We start from the raw sequence: 20,170 nt of genomic DNA on the forward strand, positions 1-20,170 counted from the left end.
GCAACGATGCATTCTGAAAGGGGAAATACGAAGAGCAATCCGACAAAACAGTAGTTCGCAAAAGCAGCCCACCCACGATACAGGATATTAATGACCACATTAGACACCCGACAAATAAGAAAATCGGTACAGGATAATCGACCCGCCTCTTGTGAAAGAAGAAAGGAAGAAGAAAAAAAGGCCATAGAACTAAACTAATATAAAATAATAAACCCCTCCCCATTCCCCCCACCCTACACCTCTGCAATGTCTACGGCCCATCCCCACTAGCAGCGTGCCTGTCGCCCCGGAACTGGTCCTAAAAGAAGAAAGTGGAGGAGGGAATAACAAACAGGCCCCCGCTCCCCGTGCCCCCGCCGGCAACAACCCACCCCATAAATCTCCAGGATAAGAAAACACAACCAGTAAAATCCAACAGGGGGGGGAAGCGTATAAAAACCCACCCCCCTCCCGCGCAATCATGAGGTACAGTCCCGTGTCAAATGAAGTCATTTTTCAAACCCATACGGTAAAAGTCAACCCTTGCCACTACGATTCTTCATGCAAGCCCAGTCCATTTGAACCGCCGTCACAACAGAAAGAGTAAAAAATAGGAATGTTTCCAAAGCGACACGGAAGGAGTGAGAACAGGATAGATGTTCACAAAGTCCAAAAGTCAGACAAAGTTCACTGCCCACCAGCAATAAATCAGCAGAGTGTTTTGGGTCCATTTGAAAGAAAAGGGGCAGGTTATTAATCCAACTGTCCTTGGAAAACTCACGATGAAATATAGGACTAGTCACATCCATTCCAGGCGATATCGACAAAGGGCAAAACACACATCCGATAGTTTCGGGCTCGGTCGTTGCCATCTGGGGTTCACAAAGAATTACAAAGGCTGGCTTCCGCACAGGGTCCTCGGTAGCAATTGGAGCTCGTTCCGCGGGGAAAGAATCTTGAGTAACAGCCAACAAAGGGTCGGAATCCGGCCCCCAGCAGATGATATCAGCCGTTACAATCATCCTGTGGACAATGGCGGCGACTTGTACATGGAGCTCCTCAATGGCGGCCATGATAGAATGTAGCGACGGTGTATATTCAGCCCGCTCCATCGCCCCTCACTGAGCGACCGGGCAGGTCTCTGAACCCCGGAGGTCGACTACTCCGGGGCACCAGGCAAAGGCTATGTCGATGACAAACGTGGGCACCTCCAAAAGCACGATCTCGACACCGTCGCCGCCAGCTGGGAACCAAGCCCTTCGACCCTGGAAGCTCAGCGGGGCCTCCGGGCAGCGGATCCCCGACCAAAGCAGTCGATATGCGAAGCCGCCGCAGTTGCGGAAGAAAGCTGTCGCCGAACCACCATCCAGAACGGACAAGAAAGACGCCACTTCGGGAGACCGGAAGCCACCCACGTCCCGTAGCCGATGTTGTTTAACTCCAACCCGGCTGGGTTGGAACTCGAGGCCCCGGCTTCAACTCCGGGTTAGGCCGAGAATGGCGCACGGCATATCTTCGTCATTTGAGCAGCTAGAAAGTCGGGGATCGCACCCTTGAAGTCAGGCGCACTTCAGCTGCACGGGAGTCCGGTGGGAATTCAGGATGAGAGCCAGGATTAATGGCCAACCGGCGGAGGTCGGCGGAGCCGGGAGCTTATGCGGCCATCTTGGATGCAAGCGTAGCTCCTCCGCCCAAGTCCTTCTTGTGGCTCCGGTTTGGGCACGAAGATACTGGTATCTCGAGCTACTCAGCATGGCGATCGATCCCCTGATCCGACTACCTTTTCGGGAGGATCTTCTGTCGCAGCAGCAGGGGCCGTCCTCCACCCAAACCTGTCCAGCCTCCACCTCCTTGCATGGTGATTGAGCGGCGACAGTTGACGTCTTTTGACTTGCCCCCCGAAGTCTCCAATGTTACCTTGGCAGACAGGCGTCCCTCCACTAAGATGGTATATGCCTGCGGGTGGAATAAGTTTGTGGCATGGTGCACAACAAAGGCTGTGGATCCCCTTTCTGTCCCCCTTTCAGATGTCTTTCTTTTCCTTCTTTCTTTGGCCCAGCAGGGCTCTGCTCTGGGCACTATCAAAGGCTCTCTCTCGGCCATTTCCACCAGACCAGCCTTCCCTTTTCAAGTACCATGTTGTGAATAGATTCTTGAAAGGCATCAAGCACATGTTTCCTCCTGTTCCTTTCATAATGCCTCAGTGGGACTTGTATCTTGTTCTTACCTTTCGGATGTGTGCTCCCTTCGAGCCACTTCATAATTGTCCTCTTCATCTTCTCACTCTAAAGACTGCTTTCCTGGTTGCCATCACCACTGCCAGAAGAGTGAGTGAGCGAGCTCCGGGCTCTTTCTTCTAAACCTCCTTTTCAAGTACCCTGTTGTGAATAGATTCTTGAAAGGCATCAAGCACATGTTTCCTCCTGTTCCTTTGATGATGCCTCAGTGGGACTTGTTCTTACCTTTCGGATGTGTGCTCCCTTTGAGCCACTTCATAATTGTCCTCTTCACCTTCTCACTCTAAAGACTGCTTTCCTGGTTGCCATCACCTCTGCCAGAAGAGTGAGTGAGCTCCAGGCTCTTTCTTCTAAACCTCCTTTTCTCTCTGTCCAGCCGGACAAAGTTGTTCTAAGGACTCTTCCTTTTTTTCTTCCAAAGGTTATTACTGTTTCCACATCGGGCAGACCATCACTTTACCCACCTTCTTTCTGCCTCCGCATCCCTCTAAAGAGAAAGGGAGGCTCCACCGTCTGGACTCAAAACGTGCGCTCTTTTTCTATCTGTATTTAACAACAATAACAAGTATACCCTTCCACGCTTAGGGTGGACAAAATATTTAACAACAAGGGGTGGTGATGGACAGAGTTTCTGAATTAAGCAGAATACTCTCACCCAGTCAAGAGATCAGGGCTAGATCCAACACCGATTTTTAGCTCACTGCACCATCCCAGTTCAGAACCTGGCTATATGCAAATTAGTCTGTTCCTGTCCCAGTGCATGATGGGAACAGGGCAAACCAAACTACCAAGCCAATTCTTACACTGGGAAGGAAACAAGCTTCCGGGGACCGGTTTCTGGCATTTCAGCCGTCGTCGGCCCAGCTTGCTTGAATCCTGATGGTGCAATGAGCAAGGGACTCACATCTGAGTATACCCTTCCACGGTTAGGGTGGACAAAATATTTAACAACAAGGGGTGGTGATGGACAGAGTTTCTGAATTAAGCAGAATACTCTCTCCCAGTCAAGAGATCAGGGCTAGATCCAACACCGTTTTTTAGCTCACTGCACCATCCCAGTTCAGAACCTGGCTATATGCAAATTAGTCTGTTCCTGTCCCAGTGCATGATGGGAACAGGGCAAACCAAACTACCAAGCCAATTCTTACACTGGGAAGGAAACAAGCTTCCGGGGACCGGTTTCTGGCATTTCAGCCGTCGTCGGCCCAGCTTGCTTGAATCCTGATGGTGCAATGAGCAAGGGACTCACATCTGAGTATACCCTTCCACGGTTAGGGTGGACAAAATATTTAACAACAAGGGGTGGTGATGGACAGAGTTTCTGAATTAAGCAGAATACTCTCACCCAGTCAAGAGATCAGGGCTAGATCCAACACCGTTTTTTAGCTCACTGCACCATCCCAGTTCAGAACCTGGCTATATGCAAATTAGTCTGTTCCTGTCCCAGTGCATGATGGGAACAGGGCAAACCAAACTACCAAGCCAATTCTTACACTGGGAAGGAAACAAGCTTCCGGGGACCGGTTTCTGGCATTTCAGCCGTCGTCGGCCCAGCTTGCTTGAATCCTGATGGTGCAATGAGCAAGGGACTCACATCTGAGTATACCCTTCCACGCTTAGGGTGGACAAAATATTTAACAACAAGGGGTGGTGATGGACAGAGTTTCTGAATTAAGCAGAATACTCTCACCCAGTCAAGAGATCAGGGCTAGATCCAACACCGTTTTTAGCTCTGAGCCACACACAACAGTTCTGGGTTGATGACCAGCTCTTTGTTGGCTACGTGGGCGCCAAGAAAGGTCGAGCTGTGCACAAACGGACCATCTCTCGGTGGGTCGTTCTGTGCATAAAGGCTTGGTACTCCTTGGCTAAAAAGGAGCCTCCAGTGGGGTTGGGCGCCCACTCTACTAGGGCGACGGCAGCCACTACTGCTCTGGGACGAGGAGTTCCCTTGAAGGACATCTGTCAGGCAGCTGCGTGGGCTTCGCTGCACACGTTTACCAAGCACTACTGCCTGGACAGCCAAGTCCGGAGAGACGATTTCTTTGGCTGTTCTGTTCTCCAGGACTCTCTTGGTTCGCAGTCTCACCACCGGGGTTGGTATTGCTGGGGTATCTATTCTAAGGTAAGGAATCTATCACTACGTGTTTCTTTCAGATGCACAAGTTACTTATCTTCAGTAACGATATATCTGTAAGAATATATTTTTGCTTGAAACCTTTCCCTTATTATGTTTCCTTGTTTTATTTTGGTTTCCATGAACGTTCCTCCTGTCAGTGGCAGACATTTCTTTGTTTCTGTGTACTGTACTTCTCCATATCTATGTGGTGACATATTGTTTTTTCCCTTCATTCTCCAGATTATTATTATGGTGGCATAAGCATGCTCTTACGCTCTATCTCACCCTTCCCCCCTTCTATTCCCGGGGGACATATGTGTCTGTCTAGATACCTGTACGTTTCTTAATATCAATGTACATCTATATATATATATATATATATATATATATATATTATGTTTGTCATGTGATCAAGCCTTCTCGAAGGCGAAACGCGTCATGGCGGCAGCGCTGGCTTTACCTGAATAAATCACCTTTGCACCAGCACCATTTGGGTCGACTATTTGTCGCTTCGTATCCGGCAGTTCCCTGTCTCCTGAGTGACAAGCCTCGTGAATATATATATATATATATATAAGATTTCAATGGTTTTCCTGGAGCTCTTGTTGTCTCTAGCTCTTGCAGATAGTTATTGCAATTGTTTCAACTTCGCTAGCATGTTTCTTCCTGCGATATTAAGAGATTGCTCAGTGGTATTTCGAAGGTTCTGTGTTTCACACTACCTATTCAGTGTTCTAAATTTGCTCTACATTCACTTATGGCCTTAGTAGGTCAATTACTGGCACTTCTTGTTGCCATGAATATTTTCTCTTCACACTTTGGTGTTATCTTGTCTAACCTGTGGTTTATTTCGGTTGTTGTGACATTATGTGCCTGGGCCAGATGCCTTCAGAGTAGAAACTAACTTGTTTCTCCTGTTGCATTCCTTTTGCTTAGGTGTGTCAGGTCAAGCAGCATTCGACTCCCATGATTTTCAGTGTACAATTCTTCTGCACCTGGTACTTTATGCAGGACTTATGTGACTGTGTTTAATATATGTAGAACTTAAATGACTGTGATATTTTTCCTCAGTCGTGTTTTCTCTCCGGTATCCTTGTCTTCGAACCGGGTTTATGCTACTGCGTTTTTCTTTTTTAGTCTCAGTTCGCAGTTCCTCCTTTGGGGATGGTATGGCTTGGGTATCTGATTCTAAAGTAAGGATTCTGTGGCAAGATTTTTCTATCAGATAAACGAGTTACTTATCTTCAGTAGCGATGTATCTGGTAGAGACAGGATCTAGCGGCAGATTCCTTATGCCTGTCCCATCCACCCCGCACTGCGAACTGTTTTAATTTCTTTCTTCCTTCAAATGAGCCTGATGAGGATACCTCCTTGCAGATATCCTTGTTCTGTTGCTTGTCCATTCCTGCTTCATTTCCAGATCTCCTCCAAACGGTATGGTGGTACTCTTTGTGGTTATGTATCTCTTAATGGAGGTTTATGAAACCATTGCTGTTCCTGTTTTGTGCCCTGAGTCTTCTTAGGCCTCGGGCATCTATTTACTGTTTCACTCTCTCTCACTTTTGCATTCAACAGGTACATGAAGCATGGTGTCTATGGTGTTGGCACTCTGTTGAATAGGCAGTTTCTGTGTGTGGCTCCACATTTTGCGCTCAGACAATAGACATGAAGAAAATGACATCAGCGCATCAGTGGAGGAGTTAAATGGACTCAGCTGATGTAAAATCTGGGTATGATGTGTCTGCAGAGTCGCTTGACGCCCTCTGCCGGCGAGCAGACGTACTGTGGGGGAAAAAGTTTCCGGATCCAGTCTGGCGCCTGGGGAATATTCTATATTAAGGAATCTGCAGCTAGATCCTGTCTGTACCCGATACATTGTTACAAAAGGATAAGTAACTCGTTAATTCCTGCTATTGTAGGAATGCAACACCAGAGATCTTTGGGAGGCATAGAAAAATTTTCAAAACATTTTGATGCCCTGAGTATCCAAGTTTATCTTGTTTTTGTATTTGTCAATTCATCTTGGGCCAGATGTAGGTAGCTTCATACCGGTCGGTAACGGCCGAAATTACCGAATTTCGGCGTTACTGACTGGTATTAGGCTTTTGAGGTGTAGATGACCAATTTACAGATTCGGTAATTTACCGAATCGGTATTTTAAGGAATCGGTAAATTACAGATCAAATGAGTGATTTGCATAGTTAAGGATTCGGTATTTACCACCAACTAGAAGTTGGTGGTAAATATCAAAAACCTTTGGGAAAGCATTTTTGTGCATTTCCAAATGTGCCATGTGGCAGACATACATGCCTTTGGACACCGCTGACTCGTCTGCGGGTTCTAGGCCTTGGATGCCGACTGCTTCTGCCCCGGTGCCGCAGGGATGCAGGCCTGGATCCAGATCGGTGCCGGTCGACAAATCCGGCGTCGAATCCATTGACAATACCTACACTGGTTGTGTCCCCAACCAATGTCGACCCTATCCTCCCCTCTCGACATAGACACAGAGCCGGACCGACGTCGGGACCAGCGCCAACCGGTATTTTTGTGCCCTTGTTCAACCCTGGTGTTCCTTATCTCCCTGAGTGGCAGCCAGAGGAGGTTGAGGAGGACTAGGAGGGTTCTTTGTACCCTCTGGCAGACCAGTTGGAAGAACCAGACTGGAGAGAGGAGTTGGGTGAGCCAGTGGTCTGGACACTTCTTCAGACCTTGGCATGCTTTCTCCCCCCTTCCGTGGCCACGGAGGAGGGTGCATCATAAGCAGTGGTGCTGCGTAGGGTGGCTGAGGCCTTAAACCTCGTGCTTCCTACGGTGAGAGTCAGGACTCCTCTTCTGACTGAGGTCCTTCAACCGGTAGTGGCCTCTTCAGAGCCCCTGCTGCCGTTCAATTTGGCTCTTGTTGGACTTGGCCCTTCTGGCAGGTTCACCCCTGAACTTTTTGCTTTTAATTGTGACATGTTATTAGTGGTTCTTGGTTTCTGCGCACTTTCACTGTGTCCCAGTGGAAAGTGTGTGCGCACTCAGAGTGTGTGTGGTGAGATAGGCCTTCCCTCCCATAGGAATGCATGGGGAATGTATGTGTCCCTGGTAGTTCCTGATGCGTGGGATGTGCAGGCTCGAGTCTGGTATGTGCGGACTTGTGTGATTGAATGCTGCGAAATGATGTATGCGGCGTGTATGTGTCTAGTGTGGAAGTGCCACTTCTAGACATGGCTGTGCGTGTGCTGTAAAGGTGCTGGCGTGTGATTGGCTGGGGTGCCAGGCTCCATGAGTCATGATGGGTCTGCCCGATGGTGAGTGTTGAGATTAGCATGTGTGATGTGAGGGAGTGGTGCACCTGGGTCCTGAATAGGGCTGGGCTTTCCCCCACACAATGCTGGCTCCGCCCCCTGTGGGTCGTCTAACGACCCTAGCCCTGCCAGTGAATAGAGTGAGGGGCTGAGCACATCAAGAGTGCTCACAAACCAGCTGCGACTGGTTTTTCCCCTCACCCTGAGCAAAGACAAAGGAATTCACTGTATAAAAATGGGCTGTGTCCCCTTACAAAATGTTCTTGTTCCCAACTCGAATCAACCAGGGGCGTGCTGCTGCTGGGGCCCAGGGGAAGGCTTGCCTCCCTGGGCCCTGCCCAGCCCCTGGATGCTGGAAGACTCTTTTGGACCCTTCCCAGAACCTTGTGGAGACTCTGGGGGCTGCCCCAGCACCTTGAGTGTGCTGGCTTTTCATTTTTCATGCCCCTAGCTGTCCCTGCGCTTTGTCCCTCTCTGGGAGCGCTTTACTTGAGCTTGGCAGCATGGAGCTGCACTCTGTCCTGCTCATGCTCCTCGCAGGTGCCCACCCTGCCTGATGCCCCATTATAGTTATTTGTACTGCGGATGCTCACACCGCTTATTAGGGTCCTTAACGGGTGCCCACCCCGTTTCTACTTTTATTTTTGACCTCGAGGGTGCCCACCCCTCATTTATGCCCCGAGTTTTCACTGCCGCGGCCCTCGCGCCGCAAAAACAGGAAGTCAGGCACTACGGTGCCTGACGCGGGGCGGGACTTCCGGTTTGCCGGAGGAAGTCCCGCCCGCCACCGTGCTGGGATTGGCTCATTGTCCCGCGCCGGCCGGAAGAAGAGGAGCCCGGAGCCTTGAGGGCTCCACCTCCCAAGTGCCGGTCCAGAGATAGGGGACCGGGTGAAGATGCACCCCCTTTTGGCGCCGGATGTTGCGTGGCGGGGCTCCCAGGAGTGAGGGGAGCCCCGGAGTCCTGCGCTGTCCCCGGAGAGGGGACGGCACCACAGAGAATGGACGCCCGGAGCCCGGTAAGGAGGAGGGACTCGGGGCTGTCCCTGGTTGTTCTTCGAGCGGCCCCACAAGATAGCGGGCTGCTCCAATGGTGTGGCCCTAGCTGTTTCAAGGGCCCAAGGGGCCCGTCACCCCCCCTTGCTTCCCCGGCACCATAGCGGTGTCACCTTCCTGAGCGGCCCCGAATGGCAGCGGGCCGCTCCCACGTTCCCAGAGCCCAGATGGCTCCAACGAGGCCCCAAGTGTTTCAGGGCCCATGTTTGTGCCTCATTTGTCCCACAGAGCCCCGTGGGGGCTTCCATGTTTATTTTGGCCCCATGACTCCTAGAGCCAGAGGGCACGAATGCACTGTTGATCCTCAAGAGCCTAGAAGGCTTCAAGCTCCGCAGTTTTTGTTCAGTGGGCTCCCAAAAATGCACAGGTGTGTGCAGAGCCTAGTGGGCTCCCCCAAAATGCCCCATATTTGTTCAGAGCCAAGAAGGCTCCCACGTATTGCGCCTTCTCTATCCCAGAGGTAGATGGCTCCCACAGTTGATGCAGTTTTGTTCCTGAGAGGCCAGTGAGGGCTCCTGTCGCAATTTCTTTCCAGCTGCCCAGCAAGTAGTGGGCAGCTGCACCGTTTAGGTTTTTCCTTCCTAGGGACATGTGTTCTCTGGACTTAGGAGTGAGACGCACTCCTTCATCCCTACCCTGGCCTTCCCCAGCTGCGCAGCACTTAGTGCCAGCTGCAGCGTTTAGGCCCTGTCCCTATCCTCAGCTGCCCAGCAAGTAGTGGGCAGCTGCTACGTTTAGGTTTTGGCGCAGTGGCGCAACCTGGACTTTGATGTAAGTTCTGTGCTAATGTGATATCTGCGAATTGTTCTTTGCTGCACCGCTGAATGTGTTTTGATGCGTCATGTGCCTTGTTCTCACACCTCTGAATGTGTTGTTTATGCATCATGTATTTTTTTTTCCATGCCTATACCCCTAAATGTATGGTGATACTTAGGTGGTTGTTTTCTCCTAGTACAGGTGTTCTACTGAGGTCCTGGTTCCCTGCGTGACATTCTCCTAAGGTGGTTAGGGTTGAGTAGGTGGTACTTACCTCTTACCAGTGCTTACTGGTTGTGTGCTACATGGTTATTTGGTGTTTAACTATCTCCAAGGGCTTGATACTGAGCTTGCCCCCTGACCAGAGTCCCAGGACCAGTGGACTCTATTGTGCCTTTCCTGACAAATTGCTGGGACTTGTCTGATCTTCTTGGGCCGCTGGGGCCTCGCCTGAAGTGTGCTTCGCTCACTCCCCTGCAGCTCGTGCCTAGCCGCCCCTGCCAAGAGCCGCACCGCTCCTTGTGAAGCCGTGCTCTGCTCCGCCTGGGACGCCCGCATCCTGCACCTCGGCAGCTTGTGCCTGGGCCGCCCTCATGCCTCGAGCCGCGCCGCTCTCCTCTGAGCCGCGTCCGCTTCGCTGGGCCGCCCGCACCCTGCCCCCTCCTCCTCTGAGCCCACACCTTGGTCGCCCCAACCAAACGCTTGTAGCGCGCGGGTTGCCACTGCCCTCTCAGGCCTACTGAGGAGATCACTCGATTATATGTTCTATGTTCTAAAAGTGTTACTTCTAAAAGTACTTATTCCTGACAGTGGTCCAGGTGGCCCTGTCTTGTACATATCCCCTGTAAATTCTGCCCGTGCCTGTTGGCACCTGGCAAAATGTGTGTTTTTAGCTAATGTGTTTTGGTATAATACAAAGGCTATTTTTACATATAACCTTGTGTGGAGTTTCCTTTGTGGTGGGCCTTGGGTGTTGTTGCTGGGGGTGCGTGCGCAAACACTTAACTCACATAGCCTTACTGCTTGTGCTACGTTACCAAGGGGGTGAGCAGGGGTTATCTTGGCGTGTAACTCCCTTGCCCTGACGTGGAAGTGGTGGTCTCTGACTGACTTTGTCGCAAGCCTTGGCCAGCCAGAGATCCCATTTCTAACAGCTCTCAAGGACATCTTTCTGGGTACTGGGTCCAAGCCCATCACAGGCGCACCTGTGGATAGAATGATTGACCAGCGCCACTGCCCAGTCCTGGGCAACCCCATTTTCCTCCCCTAACACCCTACCCCTGAGAGCTTGTACTTCCAAGGCACCTTGAGAAGAAGATGTTTAATTCTGCAAGCTTAGGATGCTGTTGGCGAACACCACATATCTCTTGGGCCTCTACACTCACTCTGTGTGGGATACGGTCGCGCAGAAGCTGCCACAGTGCCCGGAGGAGGCCCGGGCTGGTCTATCCTGTGCAGTTGCTGAAGGAAGAGATGCAGCGAAGTTCGCCATATGATGTGGGCTGGACACCGCTGACTCGCTAGGCAGTACGATTTCAACGTCAGTAGCCCTGAGACGCTATGCCTGGCTGAGATCCAATGGCTTTTTGGGCGTTGTCCAATCCACTCTTTTGGACATGCCCTTTGATGGCTGTTGCTTGCTTGGCGACAAAGTGGAAAACTCGCTCGCGCACTTTAAGAATTCTAGGGCTACAGCCAGATCCTTGGGCCTTGCTACCACCTCAAGCCCCATGCAGTCAGCTTTTCGCCTCCTTCATGGCTACGGAACAGGTTCCCCACCACGTTCCGCTCAGAGCCACAGGCCTGCACAAACTGTTCAGCCTCTGCACAGCCGGGGACGTGGGACCCAGCATCAGGTGGGTCAGGTGGTGAGAAGGCTGGCCAGTCCACCAGTGCCCCCTCGCCAGCAGCCTCTAAAACTTCGTAGTCCAACCCTCCTGGGACACCAATTGGCAGCAGGATTCGCCATTCCCTCCCCCACTGGCAGAATATCACGTCGGACAGGTGGGTTTTGCAGGTAGTCCAAAGGGGCTACTCCCTCCCCTTCGAGACTCCCTCCATCCATACCACCTACAGTCCATCGCGTATTGGATGATCACTTGGCCTTTCTCCGCCATGAAGTTACAGCTCTCCTGGCCAAGGGAACCATTGAGTGCGTCCCTGTGCCAGAAGTAGGTTGTGGTTGCTACTCCCACTACTTTTTGGTTCCCAAGAAGGACAAAGGCCTGTGTCCTAACACCTGGCAGATTAACTGAATGCCAGGGCGGACGTACTCAGCCTCAGGTGCATGATGGATCACGAATGGCGTCTTCACTCAGAGGTGGTGCAAGGTCGCTATCGGCAGAGGGTAGAGCCTTGGTTAGATCTATTTGCCGCCGAAGAGAATGCGCAATGTCAGCAGTTCTGCGTGTTGGAATTTCCAAGGCGGCACTCGCTAGGTGAAGCTTTTCATCGTGAGAGGAGTTGCAGTCTTCTATATGCCTTTCCGCCTATACCACTTCTGCCCAGAGTGCTGAAGAAGATCAAGTGCAACAAGGCCCAAGTCATTCTTGTCGCTCCAGACTGGGTACGAAGAATCTGGTATCCCGAGCTGAACATGGCCATCAATTCCCCGATCAGACTGCCTCTTCGGGAGGATCTTCTGTCGAAGCAGCAGGGGGCGAACCTCCACCCGAACCTGTTCAGCCTCCACCTTCTTGTGTGGAGATTGAGCTGCGGCAGTTGACAGATTTCGACCTTCCTCCCGAAGTCTGTAACGTTATCTTGGCAGCCAGGCGTCCCTCCACCAAAACGGTATACGCCTGTAGATGGAACAAATTTGTGGCATAGTGCACAGCAAAGGCTGTGTATCCCCTTTCGCCCCTCTTTCAGAGGTTCTCTTCTTCATTCTTTCCTTGACCCACCAGGGCTCAGCTCTGAGCACTCTCAAGGGCTATCTTTTTGCCATTTCGGCCTTTCTTAGTCTCCCAGATCAACCATCTCTTTTCAAGTTCCCTATTGTAAATCGTTTCCTCACTTGTTTTCTCCTATTCCTTTCGTTATGCCCCAGTGGGTCTTGAAACTTGTTCTGACTTACCATATGTGCGCTCCTTACGAGCCACTACATAACTGTCCTCTCAGACTTTTGACATTCACAACTGCCTTTTTGGTTGCCATCACCTCTGCTCGCAGGGTAAGTGAGCTTCAGGCTCTTACTTCGAAACCTCCTTTCCTGGCTGTTCATCCGGACAAGGTTTCCTTCACACTAGGCCTTCCTTTCTTCCCAAAGTGGTTACCTCTTTCCACATAGTACGGACTATCACTTTGCCTACCTTCTTCCTGCCCCGCATCCTTCTAAAAAGGATGAGAGGCTCCTCCGTCTGGATCCAAAACATGCGCTTTCCTTTTTTCAGAATCGCACATGACAATTCCGGGTCAATGTTCAACTCTATGTGGACGCCAAGAAAGATCGGGCCATGCAAAAAAGAACCATCTCTCGATGGGTCGTCCCTTGCATTAAAATATGCTATTCCTTGGCGAAAAAGGAGCCCCAAGTAGTGCTGTGCGCCCATTACACCACGGCGACAGCAGCCACTACTGCTTAAGATTGTGGAGTCCCCCTCAATGACATCTGCCAGGCACCCACTAAACATTACTGCCTGGACAGCCTTTCTGGAGAGACGGCTTATTTAGCCGTTCAGTTCTCCAGGACTTTCTGGTGTGAACTTAGTTCGCAGACCCACCTCCGGGGTTGGTATTGGTGGGGTGTTTATTCTAAGGTGAGGAATGCATAACTAATAGTCTCTTTCAGATGAACAAGTTACTTACCTTCAGTAATATTATATCTGTAAGAGACATATATTAGTTATGGATTCCTCACTGCCCCACCCATCCTCCCCGTTCTGCGAACTGACTTCTAGGGTAAGGGACTTCCTTTGAGGGCTCTAGTTTTGTGCACCAGTGGTCAGTGTCTTGCATGGCTCTGCGCTTCTGGTGTGGAATGTTGTGTAAAGAACTGAGGTCAGCGCTGCAGCGGCGGCTAAGTAGATACCACGACGTTATTCCAGCGATCGCGAAACCAAAAACGCCGGGTCGACTGACGCGCAGGGGTACTGCTGTAAAAAAATTCTCCGGATCCAGTCTGACACCTGGGGGTAATTCTAAGGTGAGGAATCCATAACTAATATATGTCTCTTACAAATATATCGTTACTGATGGTAAGTAACTTATTCATCATATTTATAGACTTTCTTCTCATGTAGTTGTTAGTTGTCCTCTACAAAATTAAAATAGTGGTCTCTCGAGACAAAATATATAATAAATGTAAATTATTCCCATTGGCATGAAAACCTGGCAATATATATCACCATAAGAACCTGAACAAGTAGTTTTTCATCATTATAATGTAATGGTCAAAAGAATGGGATTACACAAGTATTTCCAAAAATACCATTTGAAGAAATATAAACTTCTTTCCATTTCAGATGCTCTTGATGTCACACAGTACAGCATTCTATTCAACAAATTACTGGAGTCCTGTGTGGAGAATCAGAGTCTTGGTTTATCCTCCAACATGGTCGATTTCATGGCTTCAAAGAACATCCCTGTTAACCTTCCTTTACTAAGGGCATTGATCACTACATCGGGAAGGAGCTGTCTGTGGTTGAAGGCACGGGCGCACTACAAATGTAAGTTCATTTGAAAGAAACTTGGTAAAGACAATCTTCTAAATGGGGACCTTTCTTGGAAATAATATCCTTCTTGAAAACGAAGATAGGTCAGTTGTTTGCAATATATTTTTATATTACATCATTGGCTCAAATATTAAGGAGGACAGCAGACTAAAGATCTTAGTTTTAATTAGTCAGTGACAACTACATATTCTGGGAAGTGAGTTAATGTTGCATTGAGAATAGTTTGGTGACTGTTCCAAATTTCTTTAATATTCATAGAAGTATTTCCATAGTGATTTTATTACTGGAACTTCCTGACCATTGCGTTTCTTGAACTAAATGCAGTTGTGGTACATTGTGCTGAAAGGCCTAGTTCAACATACTCTCATAGCTACCTATAGAGAATTACAGTCATCCTTCTCTTGTGGAATAGTACTGGTAAGGTTGAGTCTACCAGACAGCGCAAGATGAAAGGTGAAAGACCTATTGTAAACTTACGAGGCCTGAATCACAAAAGTAACTTGCACATTTGAGTAAGTTTACTATTATTTGTTATTCACAACTTTACTTTTGTAGTAACTTACACTATTGTAGTTAGTCCAGCACTTCACATGGCCAACCACTGGTGGTGTAACACCCTGCCATAGAAAATAATGGAGCTAGGGAATTACTACAAAGGTGTAAGTTGCTGCAAACTTTCAGTTCGTGAATAGCATTTTATAGTACGTTTTTATAGGACTACTGTAGTTCTACAAAACATACTACAAAGTGTGGTTTATGATTAAGGCCCACGGAGGCTCACAGCCCACCCATTGTTTTCCATTGGTTGGCTTTATCTAGAACCGAGTTCAGGGCATTCAGGCTATGATGCTGATGTTTTCGCCTCTCTCTTGGATCTCCGTGTGGATGTCTGAGGCTGCTGGGGTTGTTGGCATCCTACTGGCCTGGCTGGCAAGGCCATGGCATATGCAGGATCTGCAATGGGACCTTTAATGCCAGTGAACACAGCACCACAGGAATCTGTTGGATTGTATGCAGATTTTGGAGGGAACTGTAAAAGTAGTGTCTACTGGACCATGATTAGGTCAGTGAAAGACCTCTCTTCCATTGGTCATGGTTGCATCTCTTCCAGGTTAGGAGGCTATATGGGAGAGGTGGATATCAGAAGCCTCTGGTCTCTGGCAGAGACTCAAATCCACATAAATTATTTTGAAGTTGAGGGTGGTTCGCTTGGCCTTGATGGACTTCATGGTCACTATTAAAGAAAGGCTAGTGCATGGGCTCACAGACAACACTACTGCAGCAAGCAGGTTGGAGTGGGATCTTCAATCCTGTGTCAGGAGACTCTGTGCCTTTAGAAGTGGCTGGACCACCAGGGAATTTCTCTGGTGGTGAACCACGTGGCGGGATCTACAATTGCCAGGGCCAACAGATTCAGCCACCGACACCAAGCGGATCACAAATGGCAGTTGCCTCCGGAGGGCACAAGGCGCCTTCCGTCAATGGAAAGAACCCTATCTCGATCTTTTTGCAACAGCGATAAAAGGAAATGTCAGCACGTTCGTTTGTGGAGTTTCCAAGGCAGCTCTCAGAGATGTAGTTTGCATAGAGTGGAGCTCAGGACTCATGTATGCCTTCGCACGGCTGCATCTCGTGCCCTGAGTACTGAAGAAGATCAGGAACAACCGGGCTCACATCAACCTATTGGCACGGAATTGAGCTACAAGAGTGTGGTACCCAGAACATTTGGGCATGAGCATCTGTCCCTCAATCAAGCTGCCGTGTCTGCAGGATCTTCTATTGCAGCAGCAGGGCAGGCTACTGTACCCAGGTCTGCACTATGTGCATCTCCATGCTTAGAGATCGAGTTGGTGCAGTTGACATCCTTTGACCTTCCTCCTGAGGTCGTTAATGTAATCTTGGTGCGAGGCATCCCTCCACAAAATTGATGTACACCAGTCATTGAGACAGAGTTGTAGCTTGTGTGGCACCTGACTAATTGATCCACTGCAAGCCAAGCTGTCTTTTTTCATTGACCCAGCAAGGACTTGCTTTGGGAACGGTTAAAGACTATTTATCAGCCTTCTTTATTTAAATCACCTGTTGTAATATGATATTTGAGAGGTTTACAACATTTGTTTCTGCCAACGCCCTATATGATGCTGCAATGGGACTTGAACTTTGTTCTCATTTTATGGATTGCACACCTTTTGATCGACTGCACTGTTTTCCCCTGAGACTTTTGACGTTGAAAACAATGTATCTAATAGACATCTAGCCGCAGATTCCTTAACTTAGAATTATCCCTAGGCGTCTGACTGGATCCGGAAAAGTTTTTGCTGCAGCACCTCTGCGCGCTGGGGGCGCGCCACACGACCCCGCCCTGACGTCGTCCACGGACGTGACGTCAGAGAGGTTATATAAGTCCCTCCTGGCGTGCTGACGTCAGTTTCCTTCTTTTCCGCGTGCAACGCGGATCTGGAGTAGGCGGTTCTTCTGGCCTGTTTTCACGGCCATTTGACGCTTTCGCATCTGATAGAGACATCTAGTCGCAGATTCCTTAACTTAGAATATCCCCAGGCGTCGGACTGGATCCGGAATTTTTTTCCAGCATCACCTCTGCGCGCCATGGTGACTCCGCCACACTACCCCACCCTGACGTCGTCCACGCAGGTGAGGTCAGCGAGGTCATATAAGTCCCTCCCGGCGCTCTGATGTCAGTTTCCGCGTGCAACGCGGATCTGGAGTAAGCGGTTCCTCTGGCCTCTTTTCAGGCCCCTTTTTGATGCTGCGCATCTGGAACAGTGTACGATGCCTTCAGGCATCCCACGTGTACCTCCTGTTCGCAGCAAATGTCCGCAACGGACCCACACCTTATCTGTATGTGGTGTCTGGGCGAACACCACAACTCGACAGATTGCGAGGCCTACCAACACCTCAATCTAAAGTCCTGACAGGAGGGCCGGATGAAGCTACTTTTAGCTCACCTGTCCCGGTCAGAGTCGTCACGGCCCCAGGCCTCCTCTTTGGCGCAGGTCCCGGTGGCAGTGGGTTCCATTGTGTCAGTCGCCGTCTGGTTCCTGTGTGCATCGCTCGCCCCTTCCTGGTAAGTCCTGGCGCATATCGCTGAGGTCCTTGACCTCCCTTCCTTCTGTTGTCTGGGCACTAGTTCCCGTATTTCTCAGGACCTGCACCCCCGGGAGTCGTCACTCCCCTATCCGCCTTTTCCTGGCATGGGGGCGACACCGACCCAGATGGTGGCCTATGCCGACGCCCTGCAGGCCTCCCTTGGGTCCCCTCCTCTCCCTGGGGCATCCTCAGACCCTCCACTACGTGCGGGTCTCCGGTGGAATCACCGGTGGGTTCGCCACTGGCACCAAGGGATCCCTTTGTTTCTAGGGATGATGGAGATATGGCGTCGTCAGGGCACAGCCCAGCTGGGTCCCCCTCTTTGACCCATAGCACCCCTACCACGCCGCATAGTCCAGTGGGACTCCCTGTGGCGTCGCAGGTGGTTGCTGGTGCTCGCAGCTTGACTCCGAACACGCCTCGGCCTTCCGGACATGCGGCTGCCTTTTCGGAGGCCAAGCCGGCGCCGGTTCGGCTCTGTAGGCTTGCCTCCCCTCAGTTCCTTACTTCGGAGCCTGAGCCTGTTGTGGCTGTGGCTGAATCGGCACCGGTCTGGCGCCATAGACTTGCCTCTCCGGCACCGTTCCTTTCTAAGGAATCGGAGCCTGTCCTGCTTGAGGCCGAGTCAACACCGGACGAGGCCAATTCGGCGCTGGATGAGTACGCCCTGGTGCCGCCTCGACGCCGGATCATTGACTCCTCTCCGGAAGCTTCCGGAGGGAGTTCGGCATCACCCCGACAACTGTAGATGCCGGGCCCGTCCTTTCCTCTCCCCCTCCCTTGGAATTTGTGGCTCCCGCGGACTCTCCGCCCCCGCAGGAGCCCCGTCATGACCCTCTTTCGTCCATGGGGCTTCCTTCATTTGGACATTGGTCTAATCCTCTTGTTTCATCGGACAACCCCCGTGGGCTGGGAGGCTCAGCTTACAGCCCTCACCCACGGATGAGTTACTGTCCCCTCCTCGGGCTACTGAGGAGGGGACTACCGAGGGGGCTACCGAGGCTGGTGCACAATGTAAAAGGGTATGCAGCCCCTTCAGTCCCCCTGCCTATTAACCCCTTGTTGGATGTCCTCCATCACAGTTCGGGGAATGTAGATCCGCTTCTGCCTTTCAAAGATTCTCATTATGATGCCCTCTGGGCACATGGGCTCGTCCGGCGTTGGGTGATCTGGTGGCTAATTCTGTCATGCACGACCCTGCTCCAATCGATCCAGTTTGCTTATTTGTTCATCCAGACATTCAGGGCTTTGTTCTGCAAGCTGCCTTTACTTCCTTGCCTCCGCTGCTGCATCCTCCCTCCCTGGAGTCTAGATGGCTGGAGTCGTGGGGTCGTAATATTTTTGCCTCCATTAAATGGGCTCTTTGCTCACTCAATACAATGTGTGTCTTGGCAAGGGCTACTTCTGCCCTTTGGGACTATGCCGAGTCTCTTCTATCATCCACCTCTGAGGGCGCTCGTGTTGACCTACTCCATCTTATCCGTGACAGTCGTGATCTGGCAGAATTTATTATCCGCTCGGCCCAGGATACCTCGGATTCCTTAGGCCTAGTTATGGCCGGTTCGGTTGCACTATGACGCCATGCTTGGTTGCGGGATGACGTCTTCCCGGAGAATATTCAGGAACGCCTTGTTGACCTGCCCTTTAATAGGGTCCTTTTGTTTGATACCCACGCCGATTCGGCAGTTCAGCGCCTCCTTGCGGGCTTTTGACCTACCCCAAAGGCCTGAATTTGGCGGGTCTCAGGTCCTCCTATCCTGGGGCGGTTACCCTTTCATTTAGCGTCCACCAGTTGGACTGTGTGATTTTGGGCTGGCAGTAAGCCTACTGCGGCGATGTTCCACAGGTAGTTTGGGTTTTGTCCTCTGACTGTGGTTTACCCTAAGAGGTGTTTCCCAGTTTTTCTCGGGGGTGTGATATACTCCAGGTGGGGTTACCTGCATGCTATTATGTAGCTCTGTTCTGCGGCAGACAGGCGTGGAGGTTCATTTGGGCTCTCCCCGTCTACTGACATAAGTGTCTTACTGTTTGGACGGTTTTCAGTGTTGTGCCTTCTGGCACTGCCGCCTCCACGCCACAGGTCTCGCCGGTTTGAGCCTTGCGTGTGTGCCTCATTCTCCTCTTCTAGAGGTTTTTCCTTGTACTAACTCTTTTTAGTGTGTTTGAACACGCTTCTTCTGAGGCTGCCTTCTGCCACAGGTGCACTCGGTGGGTTCCTCCTATAGCGCCCGCAGCTGCGTTGGTCTCCCGGCTCGTCCCTTTTTCTATATATACCCACGAATTGCTGACCATTGGGCATCCCTTTTCATACACCTCTCTTTGCTTTGGCGAGGTCTGGACCCGTATCCCCGTTTTTCGGGGACCATTTGGGTGCCTTGCACTCAAGCTTGCCATCGGTCTCCATGGCGGTGTTTTTCTTTAACACGTTTATAGTGCACTTTGGTGCTTTTTCCTGCTTCTTCAGCTGCAAGGATTCCTGGGGTTACTCTCCCTGGGGTGGGCCTCCTCTTCTGGATGCTCTTTTCCCCTGGGGTCTTGTCTGTCCCGTTCATGTACTGAACAGTCCCTCTCTTCGGTGGGGGTGCATTTCTCCTCTGGGTTGTAGGCGGTAGTTCTGGAGATCTGATGTTCTCCACAGCTATGCGTGTTCTTCTTCATGGTTCTTATAGGCACTCTTGGGGCCTCGGATGCCACACTTTTCGGATGTGTCTTTTTCCTTCGGGTATTACTCTTATCTATGTCTGATGTGACAGCGGGACAGCTCCTCTGCTGAAGGCCGTCCCGGGTGCTGCGCCCTGCATCTCTGTCTCCTTTGGGTGCATTCTCCCCTTGGCCTTCAAATTGCTTTATTGGGCAGCCCAAACTCATCTTATCTACGCCACTTTCTTGTCTCCGTAGCTGTCTGCCATATGCATGTTCTCGTTGTGGTCCGCCTCGGTGTGCCCCTATCGCT

General features: G+C 50.7%; 1 protein-coding gene across 1 annotated transcript in view; it reads left to right on the top strand.

Moving 5' to 3' along the window:
• TOPAZ1 (testis and ovary specific TOPAZ 1) overlaps nt 1-20,170 on the top strand; it is a 2,142,665-nt gene that overhangs the window by 1,977,025 nt on the left and 145,470 nt on the right. The window contains exon 18 of the mRNA XM_078663910.1: nt 13,900-14,103. Within this exon, the coding sequence (XP_078520036.1) occupies nt 13,900-14,103 (204 nt within the window). The remainder of the gene's footprint in view (nt 1-13,899; nt 14,104-20,170) is intronic.

Source organism: Lissotriton helveticus, chromosome 10, assembly GCF_964261635.1.
Source record: "Lissotriton helveticus chromosome 10, aLisHel1.1, whole genome shotgun sequence".
NCBI classification, from domain to species: domain Eukaryota; kingdom Metazoa; phylum Chordata; class Amphibia; order Caudata; family Salamandridae; genus Lissotriton; species Lissotriton helveticus.